Source organism: Panthera leo, chromosome C1 (genome assembly GCF_018350215.1).
Source record: "Panthera leo isolate Ple1 chromosome C1, P.leo_Ple1_pat1.1, whole genome shotgun sequence".
NCBI lineage: Eukaryota > Metazoa > Chordata > Mammalia > Carnivora > Felidae > Panthera > Panthera leo.
Genome location: NC_056686.1, coordinates 13780238 through 13807184, shown reverse-complemented (window position 1 = coordinate 13807184; position 26947 = coordinate 13780238). Strand labels below are relative to the sequence as shown.

The window sequence follows — 26947 nt, the reverse complement described above, 5'->3', positions numbered from 1 at the left end:
GCAGGCATCGTACTGAGGCACACGTCGTGATCCCGGGTGTCCTGCAGAGATTGATTGGAGTGTTGGAGTGTGGAGTCAGCCTAGGAGGGGCTTTACTCATGGAGGGGGTGCAGAGGTGGGAGCGTGCACTGATGCTCTCACACGCTGGTGCTGCTCCCCACAGCGACCCGCACGTCCAGCCAGGTGACCTTCCCCATCGACTTCTTTGAACACAACCAGCAGCTGACAGATGTGGAGTTTGGTGGTAACGACCTCCTACAGGTCTACAATGCGCAGCAGATAAAGCACCGGCTGAATTCCACCGGCATGTATGTGGCCAACACCAAGGTGAGGACCGTGCTAGGCTGAGTACAGTGCCCGGGTGGAAGGACCTCATAAACAGTGTGGTTCAAAGACACACCCTCTCTTAGGATGCGAGTGTAAAATATATGCTTACAGTCACCCTTGATTCCAGTTACGTGGTCCCTGGAATAAATGGCTATTTTCACTTCCACACAGAAGGGTTCCCGTTCCAACGTTAGCCACGGGGTCTCTGTGCAGAGGGCAGCAGGAGGTGGTTAGTGATGAGAAAGTAGCCTGCAGTTGGAGACTGTCCACTCCCTTGCTTCTATTTTTCTATCCTTGGAAGTAAGCAAGTCATTACCAAGGCGTTAGAAGGATAAAGGACTCATCTGGGGTCGCATGCTTTGGCACCTGTAGGTGAAGGGTTATACGTTTGCCCCCAAGAACTCGTGTTCGTTCTCTGATGTGCGCCTTTCCTCCCTCTAGCCTGGCGGCTTCACCATTGAAATCAGCAATAACAACAGCACTATGGTGATGACAGGCATGCGGATCCAGATCGGGACCCAGGCCATCGAACGGGCCCCATCATACATTGAGATTTTCGGCAGAACCATGCAGCTTAACCTGAGTCGCTCGCGCTGGTTTGACTTCCCCTTCACCAGAGAAGAAGCCCTGCAGGCTGACAAGAAGCTGAACCTCTTCAGTGAGTCGCCAGCTCCTGGCACGGCCCCCCCTTCTCACTTGGCTGCTGACTTGGGGGCCACTTCTCTGTGGCTCTCTAGTATTCTGGGAACCCTCTGCTCTCTGCTTCTCAGTGGTCTCTGCCATCCTGAAACCCTGAGCTTCACTGGAAGTGGAAAGGAGGCAAGGGGGTGGAGAGGGATGTACGAGAATGGGGAGGGTTAGCTTCTGTTGGGACTGGCTCAGCCTTGCTGGAACGGCTGCCTGCATGGGTGGGCAGAGAGGAGGCAAGATGAACACACAATCCCCAGGTTTGTTCGTTCGTTCTTCTTTCTTTTCTTTCTCCCTTTCTTTTCCTTCCTTCCTACCTTCCTTCCTCCCTCCCTTCCTCCCTCCCTCCCTTCCTTTCTTAAGATTTTATCAAGTAATCTCTATACCCAGCATGGGGCTCAAACCCACAGCCCTGAGATCAAGAGCTGTGTGCTTCACTGACTGAGCTAGCCAGGCACCCTCACCGGGCTCTCTTAAAGCACAGATGCCTGGCCTTGTGCTGTCAAATACTTTAAACTCTCAGAGTACAAATCCGTGAGCTTTTCACAAGTCTAGCACTTTTCTGTGCCATTTACTGGCCCCTCTTGCTCCTAGAGATAGTTGATATCGGTATGAACGATGACAACCTGCGCTTTGAACCAAGGGAGCGCTTAGAGCTCCCTGCAGGTGGAGGGCGGCAGATGCTGGAATCCCTATAGCACCAGAGGATTCCCGCGGTGCTTCCCAGGGGCTCTTCTGAGAAGTGGACTTCTAGGCCTTCGGTCACATGGAGGGGCTGCTTCATGCTTCATCACCGTCTCCTCAGGGTTAAGGTGCTGTTCAAGTCTCAGGAGACAGCGTTCTTCCGTACCAAAAATCAATGGGATTTGCTGCCTTGTCAGGTCTTGGGAGGCGAGGTGGTCACGTTAGCCCTTTAGAGAATGTGCGTTCCAGAGGCTTCTCTTACTTGTTGCAGTCGGGGCCTCGGTGGATCCAGCAGGTGTCACCATGATCGATGCTGTGAAGATATATGGCAAGACTAAGGAGCAGTTCGGCTGGCCTGACGAGCCCCCGGAAGAGTTCCCTTCTGCCTCCGTCAGCAACATCTGTCCTTCGAACCTGAACCAGAGCAATGGCACTGGAGACAGTGACTCTGCAGCCCCTGCCACCACCAGTGGAACTGTCCTGGAGAGGTACCGGCACCGGCAGGGGTTGGTTCCGGTCCTCACCACTTTTCCCTCTCCCGGCACAGCCTGTCCCGAGAGAGTCTCTCAGAACTACCGGGTCCAGCCTGCGAGTTTCAGGTTGTTACACAGCCCTGTGCCCCCTTAGCGTACCAACGGAGCCTGGAAACCTGCTCAGGGCCGTCTGGCTCCAGTCTGCCTGGGGGGGCTTCTGTGCCTTCTCTTAATGCTCAGGTGCCCTTTGGAGTAGCCAGAGAGACTGCTGAGTAGAAGATGCTTAAGCCAGTGTTAGAGACGTGGGTCCAGTCTTGCTGACATTATAGGGGAAGATCTTCCGGTTCATTCCGATTTCATCGTCTTCTCTTTCTCCGCAGCAGCCAACTTATGTGGTAATGGCGCTGCTGGCAAGGGGCGGTCTGCTGCACCTGCGGCGGAGTTCACAGCCTCCTGGCGCTCCCCCCAGTGGCCTTCTTAAGCATTGCGCTTGGCTTCTTTGTGCTAGGGGCCGCTGGTTTGCCGCGGTAGACAAGTGACTCATGATGTAAGACGCTGAGTTTCTTACATCGTAAGTCGGAAAGAATAGCCTGGCTTGGAATCATTGCCTCCCACCACCAGCCTCCCCACTCCCTTTTCTCTCTCTTTCTCTTTGTTTTTTTTTTTTTCCCCCCTCCCCTATTCTTATATTGTTTGCTTAGGATGTGTTTCCAGGTTTCTCTGAGCTTCACATTTTTTTCCTTTTTTTTTTTTTCCTTTGCTTCTCCCCCAAGTTCTGAAACTGAGTCCCTAACCAAGCTGGACCGGTTAGTATGCCCTCTTTCTTTTCTCTGCACGGGTGAGTGTGTGCCAGAGAGCAGTAACCAATGGTGTGGCTTTGCGTTGATCCTGCTTCTGTGGAAGAGTCCTCCTGCTTCTTTCTGTTCCGGTCCTTGCATGGCTGCCAAGCTATCCCGTGTAAGAGTGGAGTGTGTGGAGGGTTGTGCGTGCACACTTGGTGTTGGCCTCTCCAGAACCTTTTAGTGTGCTCTTCCGTACCCCGCTCCTCTCCGCTCCTTCTCCGCAGTGGGTGAGCAGGGGGCGAGCAGGGGGCGGGGGCGGGCCGTAGGACAGCGGGAGAGCCCTAGTGTCTGACAAGCCAGCGGACAACTTGTTCTGTCCAACTGCGTTTTACACCTCGGGTCCCTCTTCCCCGGCTCTTTGTTGCCTTCCTCTACCCCTTGACCTTTTCCCCTCCAGCTACCTTCTCTATACCTTTCCCTGTCTGCCCGGAGCCTCAGCATCAGAATGTCGGTCTTTTCACCAGGCTCCATTAAACTCACAGGAATAAGCCCTGGGGAGCATGTTGCTGGGTACCCTTCCACAGTTGGGTTTCCTTTTTCCCAGGAGAAAATGGCTCCGTTTTCTAAAGGTGCTTCGTTGCACCCTTTGAATGTTGGCAGTTGGCATGCTCCTGAAAACGCCGTTCGTTCTCTCCCCGTACTTAGGGACTCCTAGGAAGTGCCTTTGTGCGTTTTCATGGAGGTGTGAATAAAATACTACCTTTACCTTCCCAGTGTAAGAAGATGGCTTTAACCTTTCCCTTTGTGTATCCCTTTGCCTACCTCCGTATGGGCACCTGAGCTTCGGGTCCCATTGCAGCAAGACTGTTAAGCCCCTCTCAGTGATCCCTGCCACAGGCAGCAGAAGGAAGCACACTTATCCGCTTTGAGGAAGAAAAGCCCTGTCTTTCAGTTCCGGATTATGAACATGGCCTCAGGTTGATCTCCAAGCAGGAGCCAGGTTTCTTCTGGCCTGTAACACAAGGAAACGATATGCATGGTGCCTGTGGCAGGTCTTATTGTGCTTTGATTTTGTATTTGGCATTCATTAGCTGTCCCCAAGGTCCCTCCGTCTATAGTTTGCACAGGCTAAAGCACAACTGGAGAGAAGGGTTGTTGTTGTACTCAAGCCAGCTTTTCTGTCTCCCTAGGCTGGTTGTGAGTTCTTTAGAAGCCCTGGAAAGCTGCTTTGCTGTTGGCCCAATCATCGAGAAGGCAAGTGACTTTTTCAAAGTATATGGGAGCTTTCTGAAGAGGCAGGAAGTCAGTGGAGTTGTCAGAGGCCCGAGGCCTTGCAGCTAAAGAATATTTATAGCATAATCTTGATTTGCAGAGAAGCTCCAGAGAAGTCTTTGGCTTAAGGCCTTCTGTCCTACTTTTGGGGGGACCCATAGCAAGGGCATTTCATAGAGTAGGATGAGTGCTGGTAGAAAGAACGCTGTTCCAGGAGTCATAGGCTTGGACTCGATTCCTGCTCCCGTGTTGTGGGAGGATTGTCATTTCTGAAAATCTTCATCTTGCTCTCAGCAGTCCGTAGAGCATAACCTAGCACCGGTGGCCTTGGAAAGAGGAAGGGGGAGGGCAGAGCGTAGACCGTTCATTCCGCATGGACTTGGTGGGGTTAGTGAGAACTCTGCTGTCTTCTGCACCAGGAGAGAAACAAGAATGCAGCCCAGGAGCTGGCCACTTTGCTGCTGTCCCTGCCGGCACCTGCCAGTGTTCAGCAGCAGTCCAAGAGCCTCCTGGCCAGCTTGCACACCAGCCGCTCGGCCTATCACAGCCATAAGGTACTCATTCCCTCCCAGGAAGCCTTCTGCAGAAGTGGAGGTTGTGGTACTGATGGGGAATCAAGTGAGCTGACTTTTCACGTGGAAAATGAGGAGGGGAGTGTGAAGTCTGGTGGGGAAACGACCCCACTGAGATGAGACCCACGTCATCTAAAGTCTCTCCTGGGAAATTAATGACTACCCCTCAAAACTGATGACAAGCTGTCGGATGGGCCCCTGGTTTGCACTGAGTTTTTGGCCACTAATAGCATCAGCAAGATCTAAGAAAGACTGGGGGTGCTTTCCCTGGAAAAAGTGTGAGGACTTGGGAATCGCGGAGATCCTCCTCCAGCTGTGGCACAACCCTGGATTAGGTGTACTGCTTATGGGGAGATTGCCAAATGGTTGTTGGAGAGACTCTGAGGGGGAATCTGGGGGCAGGGGTGGGTGTGCAGGGGGAAGAGAGGGGGGAGTCTCACCTATAAATGTAAGTGGTGGCGGAAGGCAGTAAGTGAGAGCAGTTGCCATAGACGGAAAAGGTGACAGATCAAGGAGGAAGAAGCCAACAGGCCAGATGCCATGGTTAGCATTGGTGCCTCTAACCCAGAACACCGAGAAATGCAGGTTTCACCTGCTGAACCTCTTGAGGAAAGGCAGTTTAGAAACAGATTCTTGTGATAGGAACTCGCAGAGAAACGGTTCTTCCACTGTAGCAAAGTGATTGGGGATGTTGCAGGTCTGGAGAATCGGGTGGGTCCACATTTTCCTGTCACACTTTGATACTTATTTCATGACTTCTGAATTTTGTGCCTTTAATGTTTTCTGTGTGAAGAAGTTTACCTGTACTGGGCTGCTTTGAAAACTTGTTCCAGGTAGTTGGCGGTAATTAACCTGTTTTCCCGAGAGAAGGTAGCCATCCTGATGATCTGCCAGCTGTTCTGTCCTCTTTGCTGGAGTATCCTACCCAGCCCTTAGTTTTGGTTCATCCTCTGTGATACTTTTGTTATAGGATCAGGCCTTGCTGAGCAAAGCTGTGCAGTGTCTCAACACATCCAGCAAAGAAGGCAAGGATTTGGACCCCGAGGTCTTCCAGAGGCTGGTGATCACAGCTCGCTCCATTGCCATCATGCGTCCTAACAACCTTGTCCACTTTACGGAGTCAAAGCTGCCCCCGATGGAAACAGGTGAACTTGGCCTACCTGGTCGTGATCCTGAAATCTGCTTAATAACACTTTCTATAGCCTTTCACTCTCTTCTTCGTATCTCTGGCCTCTGCCTGACTGCATGCTTTGAGACAGGGATTTTACCCTTGTCTTCGTATCTTGTAGGGCTTTTGACGTTCAGATTATACCATTTAAGCGAACATTCTTTCTATTGCTTGCCCCTTCAATCATCCTTGAGTTTATTTAGTGCTCTGGATGTCAGGTATAACCTCTGTCTGAAGTAACTACCTCTTAGGATTTTAGGGCAAAGCTAAGCTTGGGCCCTGGTTGCTTTAAAGTAATAGGGTCAAATCTTGCTCTCCTGCTATTCTTTTTGCCAGTGTTTTATTAACAACATGTGCAGTGGTCTTTCTCCATGCTTGATTCTGTTTTCCTCCCTTCGCTTCACGTTGGCTGGGTACCTAACTTGTTTTGCTTTGTCAAATACAGTTTATTGATGTTTTTACAATTCTGTGTTATTTACATGCTCCCATCTGCTGTCATCATCCGGTTCCTCTTCCTAATACTCTCATCCAGGAGTCATTCCAGAAAATCTCACGTGTTCCCCTAGTTTTTAGAAGTTGAGCAGTTGGACCTGAGATCTCTGAGTCTGCTATAAAGATCCTGAATGCTCCCCTTTCTACTTAATTCTAACATACAATGTTTTCTGTGATATTCCTTTCCCAGACTGTTTTTTTCCTAGATGTGCCTGCTGGAGTCTAGGGATAGTTGGCATATTGATTGGGGCCCCACTTGAAACTCCCTCCCCAGGCAAGCTTCCTTGACCTGAGTTAACCTTAAAACAAATTAACTTCCATGTCAGATTTACCGTTGTTAATCATTTTCTGTCTCCTGCTTAGAAGGAGCGGATGAGGGGAGAGATCCTCAGAAGCAGTTGGAAGGAGACTGCTGCAGTTTCATCACCCAGCTGGTGAACCACTTCTGGAAACTCCACGCGTCCAAGCCCAAGAATGCCTTCTTGGCTCCTGCCTGCCTGCCAGGTATCATGTTAAAAGGGATACTTGAGGCCTGATCGAAGTTCTGTCTTTGAACAGATCGAGCCCTCAGTCTTTAGCCTTCACCAGCCATTTCTTCCAGAATTAATAGTCAGGAAATAGAAGGCTTTGAGATCAGTGCGTTCTTTCTGATACAGGAATTCAGCAGTGTGGCAGAGAAGCGGGATTTTCTCGTACCGTATCTCCTCCCCTGGGGTTGAATATTTCTCATAGAGGGGCACTTTTGTGTATCTCTGTATCCTTACTGGCAGTTATAATTGTTCTAAAAATTTTTTGAGAGCTTGATCAAAGCCACTTCAGAAGGGAGAAGTGAAGCATCAGCTTGAGAATGTTTTATTCCCGAGTTGCTGCTGTGTTTGGTATCTAACTTCTCACTCTCCAAAGTGTACGTGGAAAAGTAAAGATCCGAGTAGCAATCTTGGAGAGTAGAGTGAGCCCTGGTGCTCATTTGTGTTTGCAGGCTGCATGGGCAGTAAACCTAAAAGGCGGGTCAGAGTCAAGTTTATCATCACGTAAGACCTGAGGATTATGGGGAACACGTACAATCTGCTCATCTCGTCATACTTTTCTACCCTGTCTTTTGGTTTCTAAGAGTAGACGCCTACTTATTTCAGTGATGCAGGATATCTGGAAAGGCTTTCGAGGACAGTTTGAGAGATTAGGAGACTGTTAATAAAGTAAATCACAAATGATGTTGATAACCCACCTTTTGTATGTGTGTTTTGTTTGTTCTGCCGAGTGCGTGAGCCCTTGCCGGTTTTTGTTAGCTTGACCTTTATGTGGGGATGAGACTTTGTACTTCCGTGTTAGATTTTCAAGTAGCTAGAAGTTTTTCTACTGTATTTTCCTCCCCTTTAGGCCTAACTCACATTGAAGCTACCGTCAACGCCCTGGTAGACATTATCCATGGTTACTGCACGTGTGAGCTGGACTGTATTAATACAGCATCCAAGATCTACATGCAGATGCTACTGTGTCCCGTACGTATCGGGCCAGCCCCAGATATCTTGTATTGGCCTGGGAATGTTGGGAAACGTTTTTTTTTTTTTTTGTGAGTTTGTTAGGAAATACAGTAGACTTAAAGGAAGGTAATGGGAAGTAAGGGTTTTGAATATCAATGAAATCTTTATAATCTCACTCATTTCATGGAATAGAAAGGTTTGAAACAGGGATGGATTTTGTTTTTCTTGTTCAGTGCTAAGTCCCCAGGGAATATACCGGCGGTTGCTACATAGTTTGTGCTAAGTTACTGTTAAATGAGTGTGTGAATGAACGTCAAGATCCAGTTCCAGTGATTGTGTCATAGAAGCTCAATGTTCGAAGTACTGATTTTAGCACAGAGCGAGGATGAGCCTGCGATCTGATGAAAAGCCAGATCAGTTTGTAGAGAGCCACTGTGACCAGCCAGTCTGTTACCAGGAACTGAGATTCAGGTAGGCAGGAAGTGCATCTTAACATATACCAGGTCTGGAGATGGGATTAACTACTGAATTTGGTCAGCAGGGTTGCAGGTGAGAGTAGATAGATAGGTCTTTCACACGTATGTAAGTGACTGACCAAGAAAGGAAAGTTTTTTTATAGACAATTTCGTGAATAATATAAAACCTAATAAGCATGCTAGTTTTTTTTTTTGTTTGTTTGTTTTGTTTTTTGGTTTTTTTTTAATCTCAGGATCCTGCCGTGAGCTTCTCTTGTAAACAAGCTCTAATTCGAGTCTTAAGGCCCAGGAACAAGCGGAGACATGTGACATTGCCATCCTCCCCTCGAAGCAACACTCCAATGGGTAATGTGAAGTCTGGGTTTAGGCTTGTGTGTGCACGTGGTGGGGCCAGGGAGAGGGAGGTGTACAGCCTTAGGCGGTATTGCTCATGTTGACCAAGGTCCTGGAAGCTTTGTTTGTCTATCCTGTGTCTTACCCTGCTTTGTTCCATAAAGATTTTAAGGTGGCACCTAAAGATGCATATAGTAAATAGAATAAAAATAAAATTGAAGCCATAAGAAAACAAAGAAAGGTTAATGGTAAAAGTGAGCCAAGAATATAGAAAATTTCTGTCCTGAGATTGTTATGTGTCTTGCATTATTAACAAATGAAGATTTTATATTCGGCTGAAAGCTTCCCGAGAGCTATAGCAAAAATAAGAACAGTTAACAAAAGTCACAGTGAGTAAAGACAAAAAACAGTCATTTTTCAGGAAACCTATATTTTCCTAGCATAAGAACTCTTCGTTAAGGGCCCATTCTATTGCCTAAGGGGTAGTATCCCCAGTGGTCTTGACCTACAGTAAGTTTGTTAGCAAATATCACAAGAGATACCCCTCCTGATGCACTTGGACACAAGTCAAGGGCATGACATTTAACATTTTAGTAAAAGCAGTTCTACAAAATGTCTAAATATTAGCACGATTATGTAACTCTCTGGTTATTTCCTTTGGCTCACAAGTAAATTTCCAATGAAAGTCCCATATGTAACTTTAAATTTTCCACTAGTTACATTATAAAGAGCAAAAAGAAGTAAGTCCAGTATGTAAAGAATACCATTTCAACATGCACTCAGTATAAAAATTTGCTAATGAAATACTTCCCATTTAAAAAATTTTTTTGTACCGTTTTCAGAATGTAGTGCGTTCACACTAATCCCACATGTCTCTTTGGACTAGCTGCGTTTTCATTGCTCTGCAGCTACACGTGGCTGGTGGCCACCTTTTGGTACAATTGCAGGTTTATTGGAATGTGTGCAACTTGACGATCTTCGGATAACCTTCTTTGGATATTATTTATTAATGTAAACTTGAGTTAGGCAACAGTTTGTGCCTCTTTTCTTGGGTGAGAAACTACCATACAGGTAATTGACGTTTCCAGTTCAGGCCTTTGTCACGTGCTTTCACAACCCAGTAAGTGGAAGGCAAGGAAGGCCTCCACCCTCTTCTGACAATTAGGGGTTTAAACCGGACTCCTTTCTCCGTTATCAGAAGGGCTCCCCACCTGACACAGAAGCCAGCCTGGGCAGGACCTGTAGCGGTGGCCTCAGTTTCTATTCGATGGTTGTACATTTTAGTTCTGGTTCTTCTCGTAATGGTTATGTAGTATGAAAATCCCACAACACAGCTGTTTTGGACAGGAGTGAAATGATACTCCAGGCTGCCGTGATGTCACAGATAAACATCTCAATTGTACTATTTCCCCGGTCTTGCCCAAGGTCTCGTGGGAGTTGGTGGGAGCTCCTGGGGCCTACTGGTCTTAGATTTTTATGCCCGTGGAATTCAGGTTGTTTTTTTTGTTTGTTTGTTTCATTTTGTTTTCAGTTTTGGTTTTTTTTTTTTTGTTTTGTCACTTCATCAGCTGGGAAAGTCTTCTCCTAAGGGGGCAAGATCCTGCTGGGCCCAGGGAGTGAGAGACAAGGCTGGGGTGTCCTTGTGGCTTACCTCTAAAGCATAGGGCTCTAGCTGGTAGCTCGTCTTGGGTTTACGCTGCTGCATGACTGTGCACACCACACGCCAAGGGAGGAAAGAACAGGCACTGTTGGGTGACTGGGGTTTCTTTGGCTCAGGAGATAAGGATGACGATGATGATGATGATGCAGATGAGAAAATGCAGTCATCAGGGATTCCGAATGCTGGTCACATCCGTCAGGAGAGCCAGGAACAGAGTGAGGTGGACCATGGAGATTTTGAGATGGTGGTGAGTCTCTGGCAGCAGGAGAGGAGAGGAAGAGTCTCTTAGCTCTCCTCTAGCTCTCATTCTGTGGACTTGCAAAAGCTGCCATTTACTGTGGGACACTGACAGAGCTTTCTCTCTGCAGTCTGAGTCGATGGTCCTGGAGACAGCTGAAAATGTCAACAATGGCAACCCCTCTCCCCTGGAGGCCCTGCTGGCAGGCGCAGAGGGCTTCCCCCCCATGCTGGACATCCCGCCCGATGCAGATGACGAGACCATGGTTGAACTAGCCATTGCCCTGAGCCTGCAGCAGGACCAACAAGGTAGAAGGCCGTGCCGGGAGCAGAGCCGCCCGGCGGCCTTGAGCAGCAGAGAGGGTCTGGCAGTTACTGATATCCGGCTGACTTAGCTTGTCCCCAGATTTGGGGAGAGGTGGATCTGGGTGAGAGCTGTTCAGAGACACAGGTGGAGAGTGACAGGGTCGTGGTGGGATTTGCAGTCTGGGAACCAATCTCCTCATTTCCGTTAGTTTGGTCTTTTGGATTATTTCCTCCCAAATCTGTTAGATTCCTCCGGCCTGTGTCCTGCCTGAGCTGAAGGAAGCCTTCCACCATGTCTGTAACCAGACTTGGTGGGTGGACAGCACCGGCTGTTGATTAACTTCCTCCAGGCCAGAGGGGGTCACACGCCGGTGAATTTAGACTCCCGAGGGCAGCAGGCAGCCAAAGCAGTGCTGTGGACGGGGTCTGGAAGGAATGCTGTGCTCACTCTCCACTTGTTTCCCAGGCAGCAGCAGCAGTGCCCTGGGCCTGCAGAGCCTGGGGCTGTCCGGCCAGGCACCCAGCTCTTCCTCTCTGGACGCAGGAACCCTCTCTGACACCACAGCATCAGGTAACTGTCCACAGCAAGGAGCGCGGCTTGGGGCCCCAGGACCCTGCGGCCTCGCTTCTGGTGCTGTGAGAGTGGAACGGGCAGCTGCTTTGACAGGCCATTCTGGACTTCCTGCTTCTGCCTTTGCTTTAGGAATGCGGGTGTGGAGGGCACGGTGATGCAGCTCGGCAAAGGCGCTCGTGGCTCTGCTTCCTGACACTTTGCATGCTGCCTGGCTCCCGCTGGTCTCCCGAGGAAAGGCCGAGAGAGCGGCTTGCAGGGTGGTCAGCTGTAGGGCTCCGGTGACAGCTTTCAGGGCTCTTCGCCAGAGTCCTGACGCTCTAGACAACATGGAAAGGGAGACGAGGAGTAGCTAGAGCTCATGCCATTAACTGTTTTCTCTTCATTTACAAATAAAAGCGAAGCGGCAAGAAGCTGAGTTCTGCCTCAGGTCGGTGAGGCTCAGCGGCAGGGGCCTGTGAGCCCGGGAGGTGGGGGTGGAAGTGCAGAGGAACTCGTCAGACCCCGTTTTGTCTTTGCACTCCACCTCTTTGCTGATCTGATAAGAAAAAACCAAAATGTCCTGAGCAGAGAGTTGGACCAAATAGAGGAGGATGGGACACTGGGCGATCCACTAGAAAATCAACCCCTGAGTGACGTAAGGGTTGATCTAGAGTTTTCCAGAGTGCTGCTTCCCTGTATTTCTTTTTTCCTTCTTTTCTTTCTCTCTCTTCTCTTGGGAGTTTAACCCTGGATAGAAGAGAGGGGGAGAAACTGGCTGTCCCTCTCACCTTGCTGCCGTGGTGTGTGTCGCTTTTCTCTAGTTTCATTCGTTGCCGTCCTCTCAGGCTCGGAGGTGGCCGTCGTGCTGTGCCGATTGTGTTTCTGCCGTGCTCTGTGGCTGTCTTGGCTTTCTTCCCCCCTGTATCTCATCCAGCGTTTTCCTCCTGTCTCAGCTCAGCCCTGATCCTGGATGCTGTGGCTGTCTCTGGGGAATTTCCTTGCTTCATTCTTAGCGTCTGATGAGGATGATTAGGAGGGGGGAAATTTCCCAACGAACTCCCCTCTGGACCACCTGATCAAAAACCAAACCAAACAAACAAACAAGGTTGATTCAAGAGCTCACGACAAGTGATTTCCTCACATAAGCACAAATGAACTGATTGCAAAACAAATCTCCTTAAGATTCAGAGTTCTGTGCTTTGAACGGTAATGGGTAGTCTCTGATCTCAGCAGGTGTCAGTAACACCTAGACAGTGGTGACTGTGAAGCATTCTAACTAGAAAACTGAGTGTCCACATCACAGATTCTCGTTGGATCTCTGCACTGTCTACTCGCTGTAGTATAGCAGCGAAGGAAATGCCCAGCGAACTGGGGTTTCACTTCTGTCTAAGTACTGTTTGCAATGCACCGTGTACAGTGTTTGTTCCTGTTGGTGATTAACCAGCAAAGCAAATCTCTCCCTTTTTCCTTTGATGACAGGATGTATCAACCGCATTGTGTCCCCTCTGCACTATGTGGTTTGATGCTGTCGCCCCAGGAGGGGTTTTTACCTGTAACAGCTCTCGTTATTCTCTTAGCTCCAGCCTCGGACGATGAGGGCAGCACGGCGGCGACTGACGGCTCCACCCTTCGGACCTCCCCTGCTGAGCATGGTGGTAGCGTGGGCTCGGAGAGCGGGGGGAGCGCCGTGGACTCGGTGGCCGGCGAGCACAGTGGTAATGTGGCTGGGGGGCCCAATCTCCCTGGGCAGGGGCGGGAACACACTAGGAGTCTCTGCCCGGGTTCTGGGGGTTGGTGTCAGGCAAGGGAAGTTTTGAGGGCTCGCTGAAAGCCTTGAGAAATTCATTTGACCTCAACTTTGGAGTTTCAAACGTTCAGGGATAATAGCTTAAGCACCAGATGGTTAATATTGGGATATTTTACAGGCCACTTTTAATTGTCTCTTTTTGGGAGAAAGCAGTGACGTGCATAATCCCAAATCATGACTGATCTAAAACAGTTAACGGTACGACCTTAAAGTCCATCGTACTGTGGCTCTTGTCCCCCTCTATTGGGGGAAGCTGTTCTGGACAGTCCTCCTGTTGATGATCTGATGTGTTAACATGGCAGGCCATAGTCTACTGGCTGAAAGGGCAGGGCTCTAGAATGAGAAAGCATGCCATTTGGGTTTGACCTTGTAAACCAGTCTGTGGTTAAAAATTTGATAGGAAAATATTTTGTAGAAGAGATTAAGAGTAGCTGGTAATTTCTAGATTCCCAAGGCAATGTGAGGGTCCTTTGGGTTACGAGATGGAAATTTATCAGCAACAGAGATTAAGATTGTTTTTGTAGGTGGATCTTCTGTACCATAGAAGGTTGAGTGACTGGTGCCCTGGGAGTCTTTCAGCATAGTGCTATGGGGCCAGAATCTTGCATTCACTCCGTATTTCTTTTCTTCTTCACGCAGAAGAAAAAATGTTCTAAAGCTACTGGTCATCTCCTAACTATTGCGGACTTCAGAATGCATTGGGTTCCACCACGCTTGGGCGACGATATACACTTTTGTAACCTTTTCCCTCTAGTATCTGGTCGGAGCAGTGCTTATGGTGATGCCACGGTGGAGGGGCACCCAGCTGGACCAGGAAGTGTCAGCTCAAGCACTGGAGCCATCAGCACCACCACCGGACACCAGGAAGGAGACGGCTCTGAGGGCGAAGGAGAAGGGGAAGGAGAAGGAGATGTCCATACTAGCAACAGGTTAGGACTTGGTCATTTGCAGTCAAGAGACTGTGGGAGAAGATTCCAGGAACAGGATGATGGACCAGTTGCAGGAGGTAGAGTCACGATACCAGTATATTTCTTTTGAAATACCGAAGGCAATAAATTCAGGAAACAGTTTAAGGTCTTAGGAAGCCTTCTAGGTTTGTCTTCTTTACCCTAATTAGGATTACATCAGTGTAGGTTAATGGCAGAGAGAATAGGAAGTAGTTTTTCTCTTAAGGCCCCGGATTTCATATCCTCAGTCACTCTAAAGTGATTTTCGGAAAACCGTGTATCTTCCCGCTCAAATCTTTCTTGTTTCCTCATCACCCATGAGCCCATGTTGTAGCATTCTCTTTACAAGCAGCACTGTTCTGGGCTCAACAGTTGTAGCTGCTAGGTGTGTGCCAGAAGTAGTAGCTCCCCGTGTTCAGCGTGTTTATAAGGTGACAGCAAATACGTGTTTATAGCTGGAGATACCAGTGATAGGGCATTTGGCAAATTGAAAGCGATCTGTAAAATCCTAATCCGTCTCCCTCAAGAAGTTGTGGTGGTGTTTGGTGCTGGATTGTTGGAGTGAAGGTAGTCTGAACCGAGAGGTGACTAGAGAGATACATTTGTGTTCTAATGTTTGTTAGATTTGTTGATAGGTAACTGCCCACAGGTATCACATTAGTGCAGAAATAATAACTGGCACTTTGAACTCCACGATTTCTACAAAAGGTCACTGGAGCCGATAGGCATCAGAGACATTTTCAGAGGGCGTCAGCGAGTGTCTCCCGTACTCCCCGTTTCCCACCACTTGAACCTCAGTTCTTGGAACATCTCTGATGAAGGTGACCTCTGGCCCAGCTGATGATATTTTGATGGGGTTTGTTTTTTAACTTAACACGAAGGGGTTTTTTACTTAATCTTTTTTTTCTCACTTAACGTGCTCTCTGGGTTAATTCTGTGTGTCCAGAGAATGTGGTCTTTGTGATTTCTTGTTTTTTGAAATTTATTTAAAGCCTTTTTTTTTTTTTTTTTTTTTTTAATTTTTTTTTTTTCAACGTTTATTTATTTTTGGGACAGAGAGAGACAGAGCATGAACGGGGGAGGGGCAGAGAGAGAGGGAGACACAGAATCGGAAACAGGCTCCAGGCTCTGAGCCATCAGCCCAGAGCCTGACGCGGGGCTCGAACTCACGGACCGCGAGATCGTGACCTGGCTGAAGTCGGACGCTTAACCGACTGCGCCACCCAGGCGCCCCGAAATTTATTTAAAGCCTTTTTAATCCAGTCTTCCTTTGCTTGTTAATCAAAATGGTTAAGTTTATTTGTGATTAGTGTTAATTACTGATGTATTTGAATTTATGCCTACCGTTCACCTCCTGCTGTTTCTTTGTTTTGACTGTTTCGGTGCCTCTTTTTGTCTTTGCAGTCCTCTTTTGGGTTGATTTCCTATGTTTTCATTCCTTTTTCTTTCCTTTTACCTGCCCTGCCTCCATGTTTGGTACTGCAGTGTCTTGGTGGTTACCCTCCTCATTTCAGTGTGTACGTTTAACTTCTCCAAAACCAGAGTTAACTAAGAGCTGTATCTTCTACCTGAATACTAGAGAGGACCTTAGAAGGCTTGGCCCCTTCTTATCAACTTAAGCGGTGACTTTCCTGTGCTTTAATTTCTTTTTAAAAAAGGCTTTTGAAGCTTTCAAGGTATTGTTACTGTTTTATATAGTTTATGTGGTTGGTGTTTATTCAGATTTACTTATATGTTTACCTCTTCCTGTGCTCGGCATTTTCTTGTGCATGTCAGACCTTCTGTCTGGGATCATTTTCTTTTCTTTTTTTTTTTTTTAAACGTTTATTTATTTTTGAGACAGAGAGAGACAGAGCATGAACGGGGGAGGGTCAGAGAGAGGGAGACACAGAATCGGAAACAGGCTCCAGGCTCTGAGCTGTCAGCACAGAGCCCGATGTGGGGCTCGAACTCACGGACCGCGAGATCGTGACCTGAGCCGAAGTCGGATGCTTAACCGACTGAGCCACCCAGGCGCCCCTGTCTGGGATCATTTTCTGTTGAAGTATGTCATTTAGACTTTCCTTTAGGGGAGGGCGGCTGGTTACAAAATCTCAGATTTTCTCAGTCTGAAAATGTCTTTATTCAGCTCACATTTTGTAGACATGTTTTTGATGGGTATACAGTTTTCTTTGAGAGTTTTCTCCCCCCAAATTGAAAACGATACCTACCGTGAGAAGTCATCTGCTGTCATAATTACTGCTTCTTCGAAAATAGTGTTCTTACTGCTGCTTATAAAATATTTATTTTATCATCGTTTTTAGGATATGGTTAGGATGGATTTCTTTGCATTTCTTCTACTTAGTGGTCTTTGGAAATGTTGAATGTTTGAGTTAGTGTCTTTTTATTCTAGACAATTCTCACTTATTATGCTCAACAGATACTGCTTCTGTCTCGTTTTCTGTCATTTTTTTCTTTCTGGGAGCCTACTGAAAATAGATGTTTTACTATCATATTCTCTTTTCCATCTCTCGTGATAGCTTTTTTTTTTCTTTGAAAAAATCACCCGTGCTTAATTTATAGTTTCTTACGATCTGTTTGAAGCTTTCCAGTTGTTTTTGTTACATCTGTTTGTAGTTGTAAACCACATTAATTGATTTTTCTGTTATTAAACCAACCTTGTGAGGACACTTGCTTGTGATATCCGGTCCTTTGTATCACTGGATTTGAATTGCTAATATTTTATCTAGACCTGTAATTTTTGTTTGAAACGTTTTTGTCAGGTATTGGTATTTATATTATTCTGGCCTCCTAAAGTGAGGACATGTTTCCCCTTTTGCTGTCATTTAGAAGAGCTTATGTGAGAACGGCATTATATAATGTATAAATTCTCTTATAAAAATTTAGCAGTGAACTCATCTGGTCTGGACTTTCTTTAAGGGAAGATTTAAAATCACAGATTCAGGGGCATCTAGGTGGTTCAGTTGGTTAAGTGTCTTTTAATTTCAGCTCAGGTCATGATTTCACAGTTCATGGGATCAAGCTCCCTGTTGGTCTCTGTGTTGACAGTGTGGAGCCCGCTTGGGATTCTCTCTCTCTTTGTCTCTCTGTCTCTCTCTCTCTCTCTCTCTCTCTCCTTCCCCCCCTCTCCCCCTCTCCCCCTCCCTCTCCCTCTTCCTCTGCCTCTCCCCTGCTCATGCTCTTTCTGTCCCTTAAATAAAAAAGTTTACAGATTCATTTTTTAAATGATACAGAATTTTTTATGTTTCCTCATGTGTCAGTTTTGGTATGTTGTCCTTTTCAAATAATTTGTTAATTTTTTAAAGATGTCTGTTGGCATAAAGCTGTTCGTAAACTTTTTTTTATCATCCTTTTAATGTCTTTAGGATCTGTAGTGATTACCTTTTTTCATTTCTAATATCGGTAACTTAACGTTTTTATTTTTTATATATTTACAAATGTTTATGAGAGGGAGCGTGCGCAAATGGGGGAGGGACAGAGAGAGAGGGTGACACAGAATCTGAAGCAGGCTCCAGGCCCTGAGCTATCAGCAACCCGACACAGGCCTCGAACTCCCAAACTGTGAGATCATGACCTGAGCTGAAGTCGGAAGCCTAACCAACTGAGCCAGCCACCCAGGTGCCCGTGTTCTTTTTTTAAAAGTCAGTTTTGCTTGGAGTTACCAACTTTATTTATAAGGAACTGAATTCTGCCTTTGATTTTCCTGTTTTATGTCTGCTTTCTATTTTATTTCCACTCTTTTTAAAAAAAAATTTTTTTTAAGTTATTTATTTTGAGAGAGAGAAAGAGTATGCCAAGTGGGGCAGGGGCAGAGAGAGAGAGAGAGAGAGAGAATATCTCAGGCAAGCTCTGCACTGTCTGCATGGAGCCCGATCTGGGGCTCGAACCCATGAACTGTGAGATCATGACATGAGCCGAAATCAAGAGTTGGACGCTGAAGCGACTGAGCCACTCAGGTGCTCCTTATTACCACTCTTACTGTTTCTTTTTTCTGCTTACTAAAGTTGGTGTAGTACCTTATTTTTTTTGGGGGGGGGGTTAATTTTTTGTTCTTTTTCTAGCTTAAGATGGAAGCTGGGGGCTCGGTTGAACGTCCAACTCTTGATTTCAGCTCAGGTCATGATCCTAGGGTTGGACCAAGCACTAAGATTCTCTCCCTCCCTCCCTCTTCCCTCTCCCCTGCTCATGCTCTCTCTCTAAAATACAGAGGGAAAAAAAAAAAAAAAAAAGGGAAGCTTAAATAATTGGTGTTCCACCTTTCATTTTAAGTACATATTTGAAGCTATATATTTCTCTCTAAACTTCCCTTTAAATTCTGCTTTAGCTAGATCCCATGTATTTGGATGCATTGTATTTCATTGCTCTTCAGTTCAGAATGTTTTTTAAGTTCTATTGTAATTGGATCTTTGTTTCATAGGATATTTAGAAGTATGTTGCTCGTTATTTTTTCGTTACTAATTTACGATTTAACTTACCATGGTTGGGAACATACTGTGTAATTTCAATCCTTTCAGATTTCTTGAGACTCCACGTTGCTTTTTTCTTTTTAATGTTTATTTATCCTGAGAAAGAGCGAGTGAGTGGGAACAGGGGAGAAGGGCAGAGGGAAAGAGAGAATCCTGAGGTGAGGCTCGATCTCACAACTGCGAGGTCATGACGTGAGCCAAAATCGAGTCGGACGCTCAACCGACTGAGCCACCCAGGTGCCCCTCAGCATTGCTTCTAAAATGATGTTTTATCTTTTTATATCTTTAGCGTCTTTAGGAAGGCCATTTTAGGTAATCTAGCCATGTTAGTAATAGAAATATCTAAAGTGGTTTTAAGTTAACTTTTGTTTTTTTCAGGGATAATTTAATCGAGCAATTGTTAAAGTCTTTTCTTTTAAAGACTTTTTAGTTTTAAGTAATCTTTACACCCAGTGTGGGGCTTGAACCTACAATCTCGAGATCAAAAGTTGCATGCTCCACCAACTGAGCCAGCCAGGCACCCATGACCCGTTTTAAATAATGTTAATAACTGTTTTTTTTTTTTTTTTTTTTTAATGTTTACCTTTGAAAGAGAGAGAGAGAGAGCACGTGCGTGAGCAGGGAAGGGGTGGAGAGAGAGGGAGATACAGAATCCGAAGCAGACTCCAGGCTCCGAGCTGTCAGCACAGAGCCCGACGCAGGGCTCGAACCCACGAATCACGAGATCATGACCTGAGCCGAAGTCAGACACTTAACCAACTGAGCTACCCAGGCGCCCCAGTAACTGAATTGTTGTTACTTTAAGCCACTAAAGAAAAGGAAGTTGCAATTTTTTGTGTAGAGTTTACTTTTTTTTGGTTAGATGTTTTTTATTTGTTTTTTTTTTTAAAGTCAGCTCCATGCACAGCACAGATCCCAACATGGGGCCTTTGAACCCACGAACCTGGGATCAAGACCTGAGCTGAGATCAAGAGTCAGATGCTTAACTGACTGAGTCACCCAGGCACCCCCTTTGTTTGTTAGGCTTCCCATTTAAGAGTGAAAAGCCAGCAGTCTGACAGCATCTTGGTCCAGGTCCAGACTCTGCTCATTTTGTTTACTTTTCTTTCATACATGTGTATTCACAAGTATGTTCTGCGTATCTGAAGATTTTAATCCCATCGCAAAGCTTGCTGTGTTTTATCCTGCAAGTATTGAACTGCTACCATCATCTTACTTTCTTTGCTATGTCTTGTACATTCCTGAGCAGTTCTTACTCATTTGTGCTCCCCACACAGCTTGCTTTGTTCTCGGATGCATAAGTGAGGTTTTAGGTGTAACTGTATTCTGAAGGACTGTTAGCTCATTCCTTTGAGTTATTTTTGGAATCATGGTCATTTATCATTCAAGTAAGACCCCATACTTAGGTTCAAACTTTTACTACTTTGAAAATATTCTGGATATCTCTTGGGGTATGTTAATACCTGAAAATCACTTTTTTATGTGTATGTAGGCATACGGCTTGTTATACACAGTCTGTAAAGTAAAATGAAGCAAGATCAGTTTACGTATTGTGAGAGCGAATCCATTAACTCAGCAGATGCACTCTTAATCGGTGTAAGATTGTGTGTTAGATGAGACTGCCGACCGGCCTGTCTAATAAGATGCTAATAAATTAATTTTCATTTTGGTCGTGTCTTGAAATAGCATATTCACAAGAGACCCAGAGGTACGCATATGATAGGGAAGCCCAGCCGTGTATGCAGATGAAGAAGGCTAGTTAGTGCCTAACTGAATGTGTGGGAGAGCTCATGGGTCCAGTGGAAAGGGCGGTGTTGAAATTGGATTTTACGCTAGGAAAAATGAAGGGGGAGTGGAGAAGGTAAAGCGGTGCTGGGCCTTCCTGAGGACTTGAGAAGCAAGGAAAAGAAAGGCCTGGACCACTGTGCAACTGGATGATGCAGACTTTGCAGGTGGAGGAATCCCAGAAGATCATGCCTGGAGGCAGAATGGGGCCATGTGTTGGAAAAAGCCATAGAGTGCACCATACTGAAGGTGTGATTTTGCTACTGAGAACAACTAGGGCCCGATTGCTTGAGACATATTTGCAACTTCTCCTGCAGCAGGTTTTCAGGGCCATCAGTTGTATTTTGGAATAGTTTGTTCCTTTTAACAGAGCGAGATTTCCCCTGTGTTGCTGGTATACCAAACAGGCGTCTCTGAACATTTTGCCGATGCTAGGATCATTCCGAAGCAGTAGGCTCCTTGTTTACCTTGGTGGCAGGAGGAAAGAACTATATTCGGCCGGTTAGTGGTTGTGAACTAGCTCACATTTCATGTATTTTCCTTGGCCTTTTAGGCTGCACATGGTCCGTCTGATGCTGTTGGAGAGACTACTGCAGACCTTGCCCCAGTTACGAAATGTTGGAGGCGTCCGGGCCATCCCGTACATGCAGGTATCCCTCGGTTCACCCGGGTCTGTCACGTTGTGGTCGGACCATCCTTCGGCGTGTTCACGTGTCTCTCCTAGAGGCTCTGTAAGGCCTTGTTTGGTGTTAGGTCATAGAATAATGGAATGCAGCTTTGAACTGCAAGTTTTAGCCCTAAATTCTATAGGTGAAAAGGCCAGGGGTCGGAGAATTTAAAAAGATGTCTGCAAGTCCTCCAGCTAGTTACTGACAGAGCTGGGAGCAGATGTCTGCTCCGCAGATGCTCGGTGTATGTGAGTCTGTATTAACACAGTGTTGGAATGTGGTCTGCTAGCTGTTCTCGCACTAACTGCCTTCGTCTTAGGCAGAGAGCTCTTTACTTTGGGCACGGCACACTGCCCCCCGTCAAGCCACTTTGGTTGATTATAACGTAGTTTAGTTGATTTGGTTTGCAGACTGTTTGCAAAACGCCTTCTGTGATGCCACGTGTGGCGTATACCAAAATTCGACTCTTCCAACTCTGGACACTTCACCTTCGGATACCTCGAGATTTAGGACCTTGTCGTGGATCATAGTTGTGACTGACAGGGGCGTCAGGAGGATCGGGGTTTCTTCCGAAACACCTTGTGTTAGAGTCGTCCTCTAGGGTACCGGTCCTCACGTTTTACCTCTCTGTTGACTTCCAGGTCATTCTGATGCTCACTACAGATCTGGATGGAGAAGACGAGAAAGACAAGGGAGCCCTGGACAACCTGCTCTCCCAGCTAATTGCTGAACTGGGCATGGACAAAAAGGTAAGATTGGAGAGTCCCACTGTGTCAGGAACAGGCACGGGCTGAGGTCCTTCCAGCCTGCCATCCTTCCCCTAGAGGAGCCTTCACTTCATTTCCGGGGGGCACCGCCTGAACAGGAGGGCTCCGGTTCCGGTGATTCAACAAAAGCAGTAGGCCTGCGTTGGCCCAGGCCTCCTGTTAGGTCCGGACGTAAATGAGGAACAGACCAAGTCTCTGCCCCCACAGACCTTTTGTAGTTCCCCAAGCTGAAAACAAGAAATTAGTTACTTGTATCTGAACGTGGGGTCTTAAGCGTAGCAGGCTCTAGCTGATCCAGGTGTGGTCCACCGATAATCGGAGCTTGTTTTGACTGTGACTCCATGTGAAGAACACGTAGGCTGGAAGGAGTCTTGTTGAGAGGAGGCTTCGGGCTTAAGGTAAACGGGGGCTTCTGGGCTCTGCTTCTGCCTGCAGGACGTGTCCAGGAAGAATGAGCGCAGCGCCCTGAATGAAGTCCATCTAGTGGTAATGAGACTCCTGAGCGTCTTCATGTCCCGGACCAAATCTGGATCCAAGTCTTCCATATGCGAGGTACTGTCGCTTTGAGCATATGGGTGTGTGGAAAGGAAAGAGGATTGTCGGGTTGATGCTGGGGCTGAGGGCACAGTTAGTTAGAATAAGGCCGTTGTCTGTTGTCATTCTAGAGGAGACAGATTCTAAGCTGTCACCTCTTCAAGAGCAGAGCTTCCACCTTGTTCAGAATACCTTCCAAGTCCTGATCTTTGCCAACAGTCCTTCCAAGTGGAGCGGTTACAGGGTTTGGAAGTTCCATTATTGAAAGGAGGGGGCTATTCTGCACGGCGCAGGGTGGCTAAGAGGATTCCCCTACTGTATGTTGCTATGAGGTATGGTAATAAAGCAGAGAGAAAGCAGCGTGTGCGTGGTGGAAAGGAGATTAACACAAAGCAGAGAAGGTGGAAATGGAGGCTGAACTGCATCCAATCTTAATGAGCTTATGAGCTGTGGGGTTTGCTGGGATTTGCGAGGCTCTCCTAATGGTTTTATTTACAGTGGCTTTTCCCCTGCTTTTTTATTCATGTGATTACTTAACCCATCTCCTTCAGAAGCTGGTTCTGTAGAGAGAGCCCCTACTGGGAGGGTGGGGGTGCTATCCGGTGCTCACGGTGGAAAGTTTTCCCTCCCCTTGAAATGGGCCGCTTTTCTCGTTGCCCAGGGAAGAAGGAAACCCACCCTTCCCGGTAGAGAGGTTACCTAGCCCGTGCCCCCTTGGCCTCTGGCAGGGGTGTGGGGGGAGTAGAGCTGGGAACCTGCCGTTGTTGGGAAGAGCTGGGGAGTGTTTGAGTTAGTCGGGGGACCTCTGGCCCGAGATGAGCTCAGTCCCTGGACTGCCACTCTGAGAACGTCACCGTCGTTTCCTCCCCGCTGCCTCCAGCTGCTTCACGAGCCACCCTGACCTCTTCTCTCTTTTCCCCAGTCGTCTTCCCTCATCTCCAGTGCCACGGCAGCGGCCCTGCTGAGCTCCGGTGCTGTGGACTACTGCCTACACGTGCTCAGATCCCTGCTGGACTATTGGAAGAGCCAGCAGAACGACGAGGAGCCCGTGGCTACCAGCCAGCTGCTGAAGCCACACACGACGTCATCCCCACCTGACATGAGCCCGTTCTTCCTCCGCCAGTACGTGAAGGTGAGGCCTCTCCCTGGATGTAGAGCGGCTCCTGCCCTCCTCCTCTCTGCTCTCTGTGAGTAGGGCCCAAGGAGCCAGGGCAGGGAGCCTGCTGGAGGCAGCCTGTGTTCCTCGGAGAGGGTGTGGGGCGGGGGGGCAGGGGTTACTCTCGGCATGATTTAGTGAACGACCACTCCTCCTGATCTACTGGGGTGCAGACTCCTGCCCTTTGTAAAGCCGGGGAACTGAGTGAAATCAGACAGATGCGTCCTTGCACGTGAAGCTCCTTAGAAAAAGGTGAGAAGGCACAGGGCAATGTTGGTAGTGACCGTGTCCTGCTGTGTATGTCAGACTCCCCCTGCGGTTGTCAGAGCCCCTTCAGCGGGCTTGTTTAGAAGATGGGCTTTCTGGTCAGGTGAGTTTGGGAACCAGCATTCCCACTTCCCAGCCCCGAAGGTCGGGCAGGTTCCGTCTGGCCTTAATGAGCCTCAGTTTGCACGCGGGGAAATGACGCTCCACGTAGGGTCAGCTGTGTGGGTTGTCGTGAGCGCTGAGTGGCGTGACACAGTAAAGCCCGGCGCCAAGTGCACACTGGTGCCCATTCTGTGTTCATCATCTTGACCACTGCTGTCCGTCTGCATCTGGGCGGTGGCCTTCTGCGGTCGGCACCCGCTGTGCTCCCCACTGCACATGCCGAACTGCTTTGAATAGTTCAGGGATAGGATAGGCATAAAATGTGAACCTCATTGTGTCCTTCTCTTTAACCCTTTGCTGGTCTTCCATAACTTTTAGGCCAAAAAGTTCTCTGAGAACCCAACTATCTACCTAACTCTTCAGCTGCGTCACTATGCATCCTGGCACGTGGCCCCCCTGACCTGTGCCTTTCCCCAGATGTGGCACGCCACTTTCCTACCTGCTGTCTTTCTGAACTTCTTTCCCTTTGCGTCGCTTCCTTTCCCTCTAAGCTAATTCCTAGTCCTTATTCAAGACCTGGCTCTCACGCGCTGGATCCTGGGAACAACCTCCCCGACACACACTTCCCTGCTACCAGGTCGGATGGAGATGGCCTTTCCCCGGGTCCCCAGAGCACCCGGTACACACATGTGGGGTCTTCCCCTTATTTGCACCTCCTGTGCTTGGCAAAGGACCGATGAGTAACTGGCGATTGAATACACGAGACACGTTGGGCCCAGACTCCTGCAGGCTCTGCCCAGAGAAACACACAGCCCGCAGGGTATCTGCTGCTTCCGCCATCCCCACAGCCCTCAGTTGCCCTCCCTCCAGGGGATGTGTGTTTAGTGATCTGGCTGCCTTGCTTTACTGAAATGTCTTTTGTTATAGCAGAAGGTTATGGATCTAGGGAATGGAGTGCATCTCTTGTAGGAAGTCAGGAATCCTTCCTCACCACTGTTTTTTTCCATTTTTTCCCTTTAGAAGTTGAGTTTTTGTGTCAAGCAGAGCACAGCCAGTCAGCATCAAAACCCACAGAGTGAAATGTTAGAACTTTCAAGACAAGCGAGATCTGTGTCCAGATGTACATGCAACCTTTGCATGCAACAAGGTTGCCCCCAGGAGCCTGGGGTTTTGCTGGGTTTCAAACTCAACTGTCAGACAGCGATGGTTCCCATTTGAAAGGTGCCATTTGCTAATTCCAACATAAGCTATACCTAACGAGCAGCAAGCCAGCCTTTTTCCTAGTTGTGGTCATGGAAAACCGCCCGTCACGGGTTCTTACACAGGTGTTCTCCTTCCAGGGTCATGCTGCTGATGTGTTTGAGGCCTACACTCAGCTTTTAACAGAGATGGTCTTGCGGCTTCCTTACCAAATCAAGAAGATCGCCGATGCCAACTCTCGAATCCCCCCTCCTGTCTTTGATCATTCTTGGTTTTACTTTCTCTCAGAGGTAAGTGAAGGCCCCAGGCAGCGTGCCATTCCAGGAGAGGACATACTGGCTGTGACAGTCTTCATGGCCCCCTTCTGTCCTCGCTCCCAGGAGGCGTTGCCCCCAGCAACGCCGCTCACACTGTGTTGATCTTGCCCGGGTGTCCCGTGTGGTGAAGCTGTGGAAGATGGCTGTCAAAGCAAGCCGTGGCTCTAGATTTTAAGTCCATACGTTTAACTCTTTCTGCGTATGGTAGGAACAGACAAGTTTAAAAATTTGAATTCTGGTAAATAGAGAATATAGTAGTTAAGTTACGGAGAGATTTTAACATAGGGGATTGCTTGAACCACCATTGGAAAACCAGAAAAGAAAAAAAGGGAAGCCAGAGACAGTGAATACAGGAAGCAGCCACCAGAAACCGGCATGTGAAGAGGAGTCAGCTGGGTGGGCCCGAGGTGGGGGTGCTGCTTCCGGTGCCCTGGGAACTCAGGGGCCGCGGTGCGGTCGATTCTGGAAGTATACAAAGAAGCTGATGATCAGAACCAACTGTAGTTGGTTTGTCCTTGGATACTGAAGAAATGACGGAGGCTGCCAGCGTGAAGGGCTGTTGCCAGGATAGCAGGCAGACAGGAAGGAGCCGGTGCTTTTTCCTCTTGCCCTCTGTCGTGCCTTTTTGTTCGCTGTTGGCGGGACCGGAAGGGGAGCCAGCTGGCAGAGAGGCAGTGTGGTTAGTGAGCTTCTGGACCGGCCATTGCAGGGCGGTGTGTGGTGGGGCAGGTCTGGGACCACGGAGATTTGGTAGTTTAAGATTAGCCATCATCACAGCAAGCTTGAGATTAACTCTGGGAAGAGTGACCTGTTAGCAAACCCCAGATGACGATTTCAGGTTTCCGCACCTCTTTGACCAGAAAGACAGATTCTGAATTTGTTTTCTTGATCATTTCACTCTGGGTGGGCCGGAGTGGGGGCCAGCTTCCCTGGAGATTCCAAAGGGTTCCAGTAGGGGAGTGGGGATATGGCTGTTTTCCCCTCTCTGACGTCTGTCTTTCCATGCCTGCCTTTCTTCTGGTTTCTGTAAGGAATACTGCGGTTAACTGGAGGCCGGCTTGGCCGTGAGGAAATAGCTTAGCCTGTGTTTCTTACCAATTTTTAATGACGGTTCATGACCACCTGGGGTGTCACTGCTGTCACAGTTCCTGAGTCATTGACTTTTTGTGTTGCTTTTCCCCTCAAGTACCTGATGATCCAGCAGACTCCGTTTGTGCGTCGCCAAGTCCGCAAACTTTTGCTCTTCATCTGCGGATCGAAGGAGAAGTACCGCCAGCTCCGGGATCTGCACACCCTGGACTCCCATGTGCGTGGGATCAAGAAGCTGCTGGAGGAACAGGGGATATTCCTCCGGGCAAGCGTGGTTACAGCCAGCTCAGGCTCCGCCCTGCAGTACGACACGCTCATCAGCCTGGTATGAGGGTGAGG

At 47.9% G+C, this 26947-nt stretch overlaps 1 protein-coding gene across 4 annotated transcripts in view; it reads left to right on the top strand.

Moving 5' to 3' along the window:
* UBR4 (ubiquitin protein ligase E3 component n-recognin 4) overlaps positions 1-26947 on the top strand; it is a 131679-nt gene that overhangs the window by 57373 nt on the left and 47359 nt on the right. For 2 of the 4 annotated variants that reach the window (XM_042951688.1, XM_042951685.1), the window contains exons 47-66: positions 164-327; positions 769-985; positions 1970-2186; positions 4144-4207; positions 4645-4779; positions 5768-5942; positions 6821-6961; positions 7835-7956; positions 8648-8759; positions 10524-10654; positions 10776-10953; positions 11417-11521; positions 13081-13218; positions 14065-14239; positions 21062-21158; positions 21818-21925; positions 22379-22495; positions 23400-23609; positions 25343-25492; positions 26706-26933. In XM_042951688.1, coding sequence (XP_042807622.1) covers positions 164-327; positions 769-985; positions 1970-2186; positions 4144-4207; positions 4645-4779; positions 5768-5942; positions 6821-6961; positions 7835-7956; positions 8648-8759; positions 10524-10654; positions 10776-10953; positions 11417-11521; positions 13081-13218; positions 14065-14239; positions 21062-21158; positions 21818-21925; positions 22379-22495; positions 23400-23609; positions 25343-25492; positions 26706-26933 — 2984 coding nt within the window. The remainder of the gene's footprint in view (positions 1-163; positions 328-768; positions 986-1969; positions 2187-4143; positions 4208-4644; positions 4780-5767; positions 5943-6820; positions 6962-7834; positions 7957-8647; positions 8760-10523; positions 10655-10775; positions 10954-11416; positions 11522-13080; positions 13219-14064; positions 14240-21061; positions 21159-21817; positions 21926-22378; positions 22496-23399; positions 23610-25342; positions 25493-26705; positions 26934-26947) is intronic. The other 2 variants (XM_042951686.1, XM_042951687.1) reach the window with 2 other exon arrangements.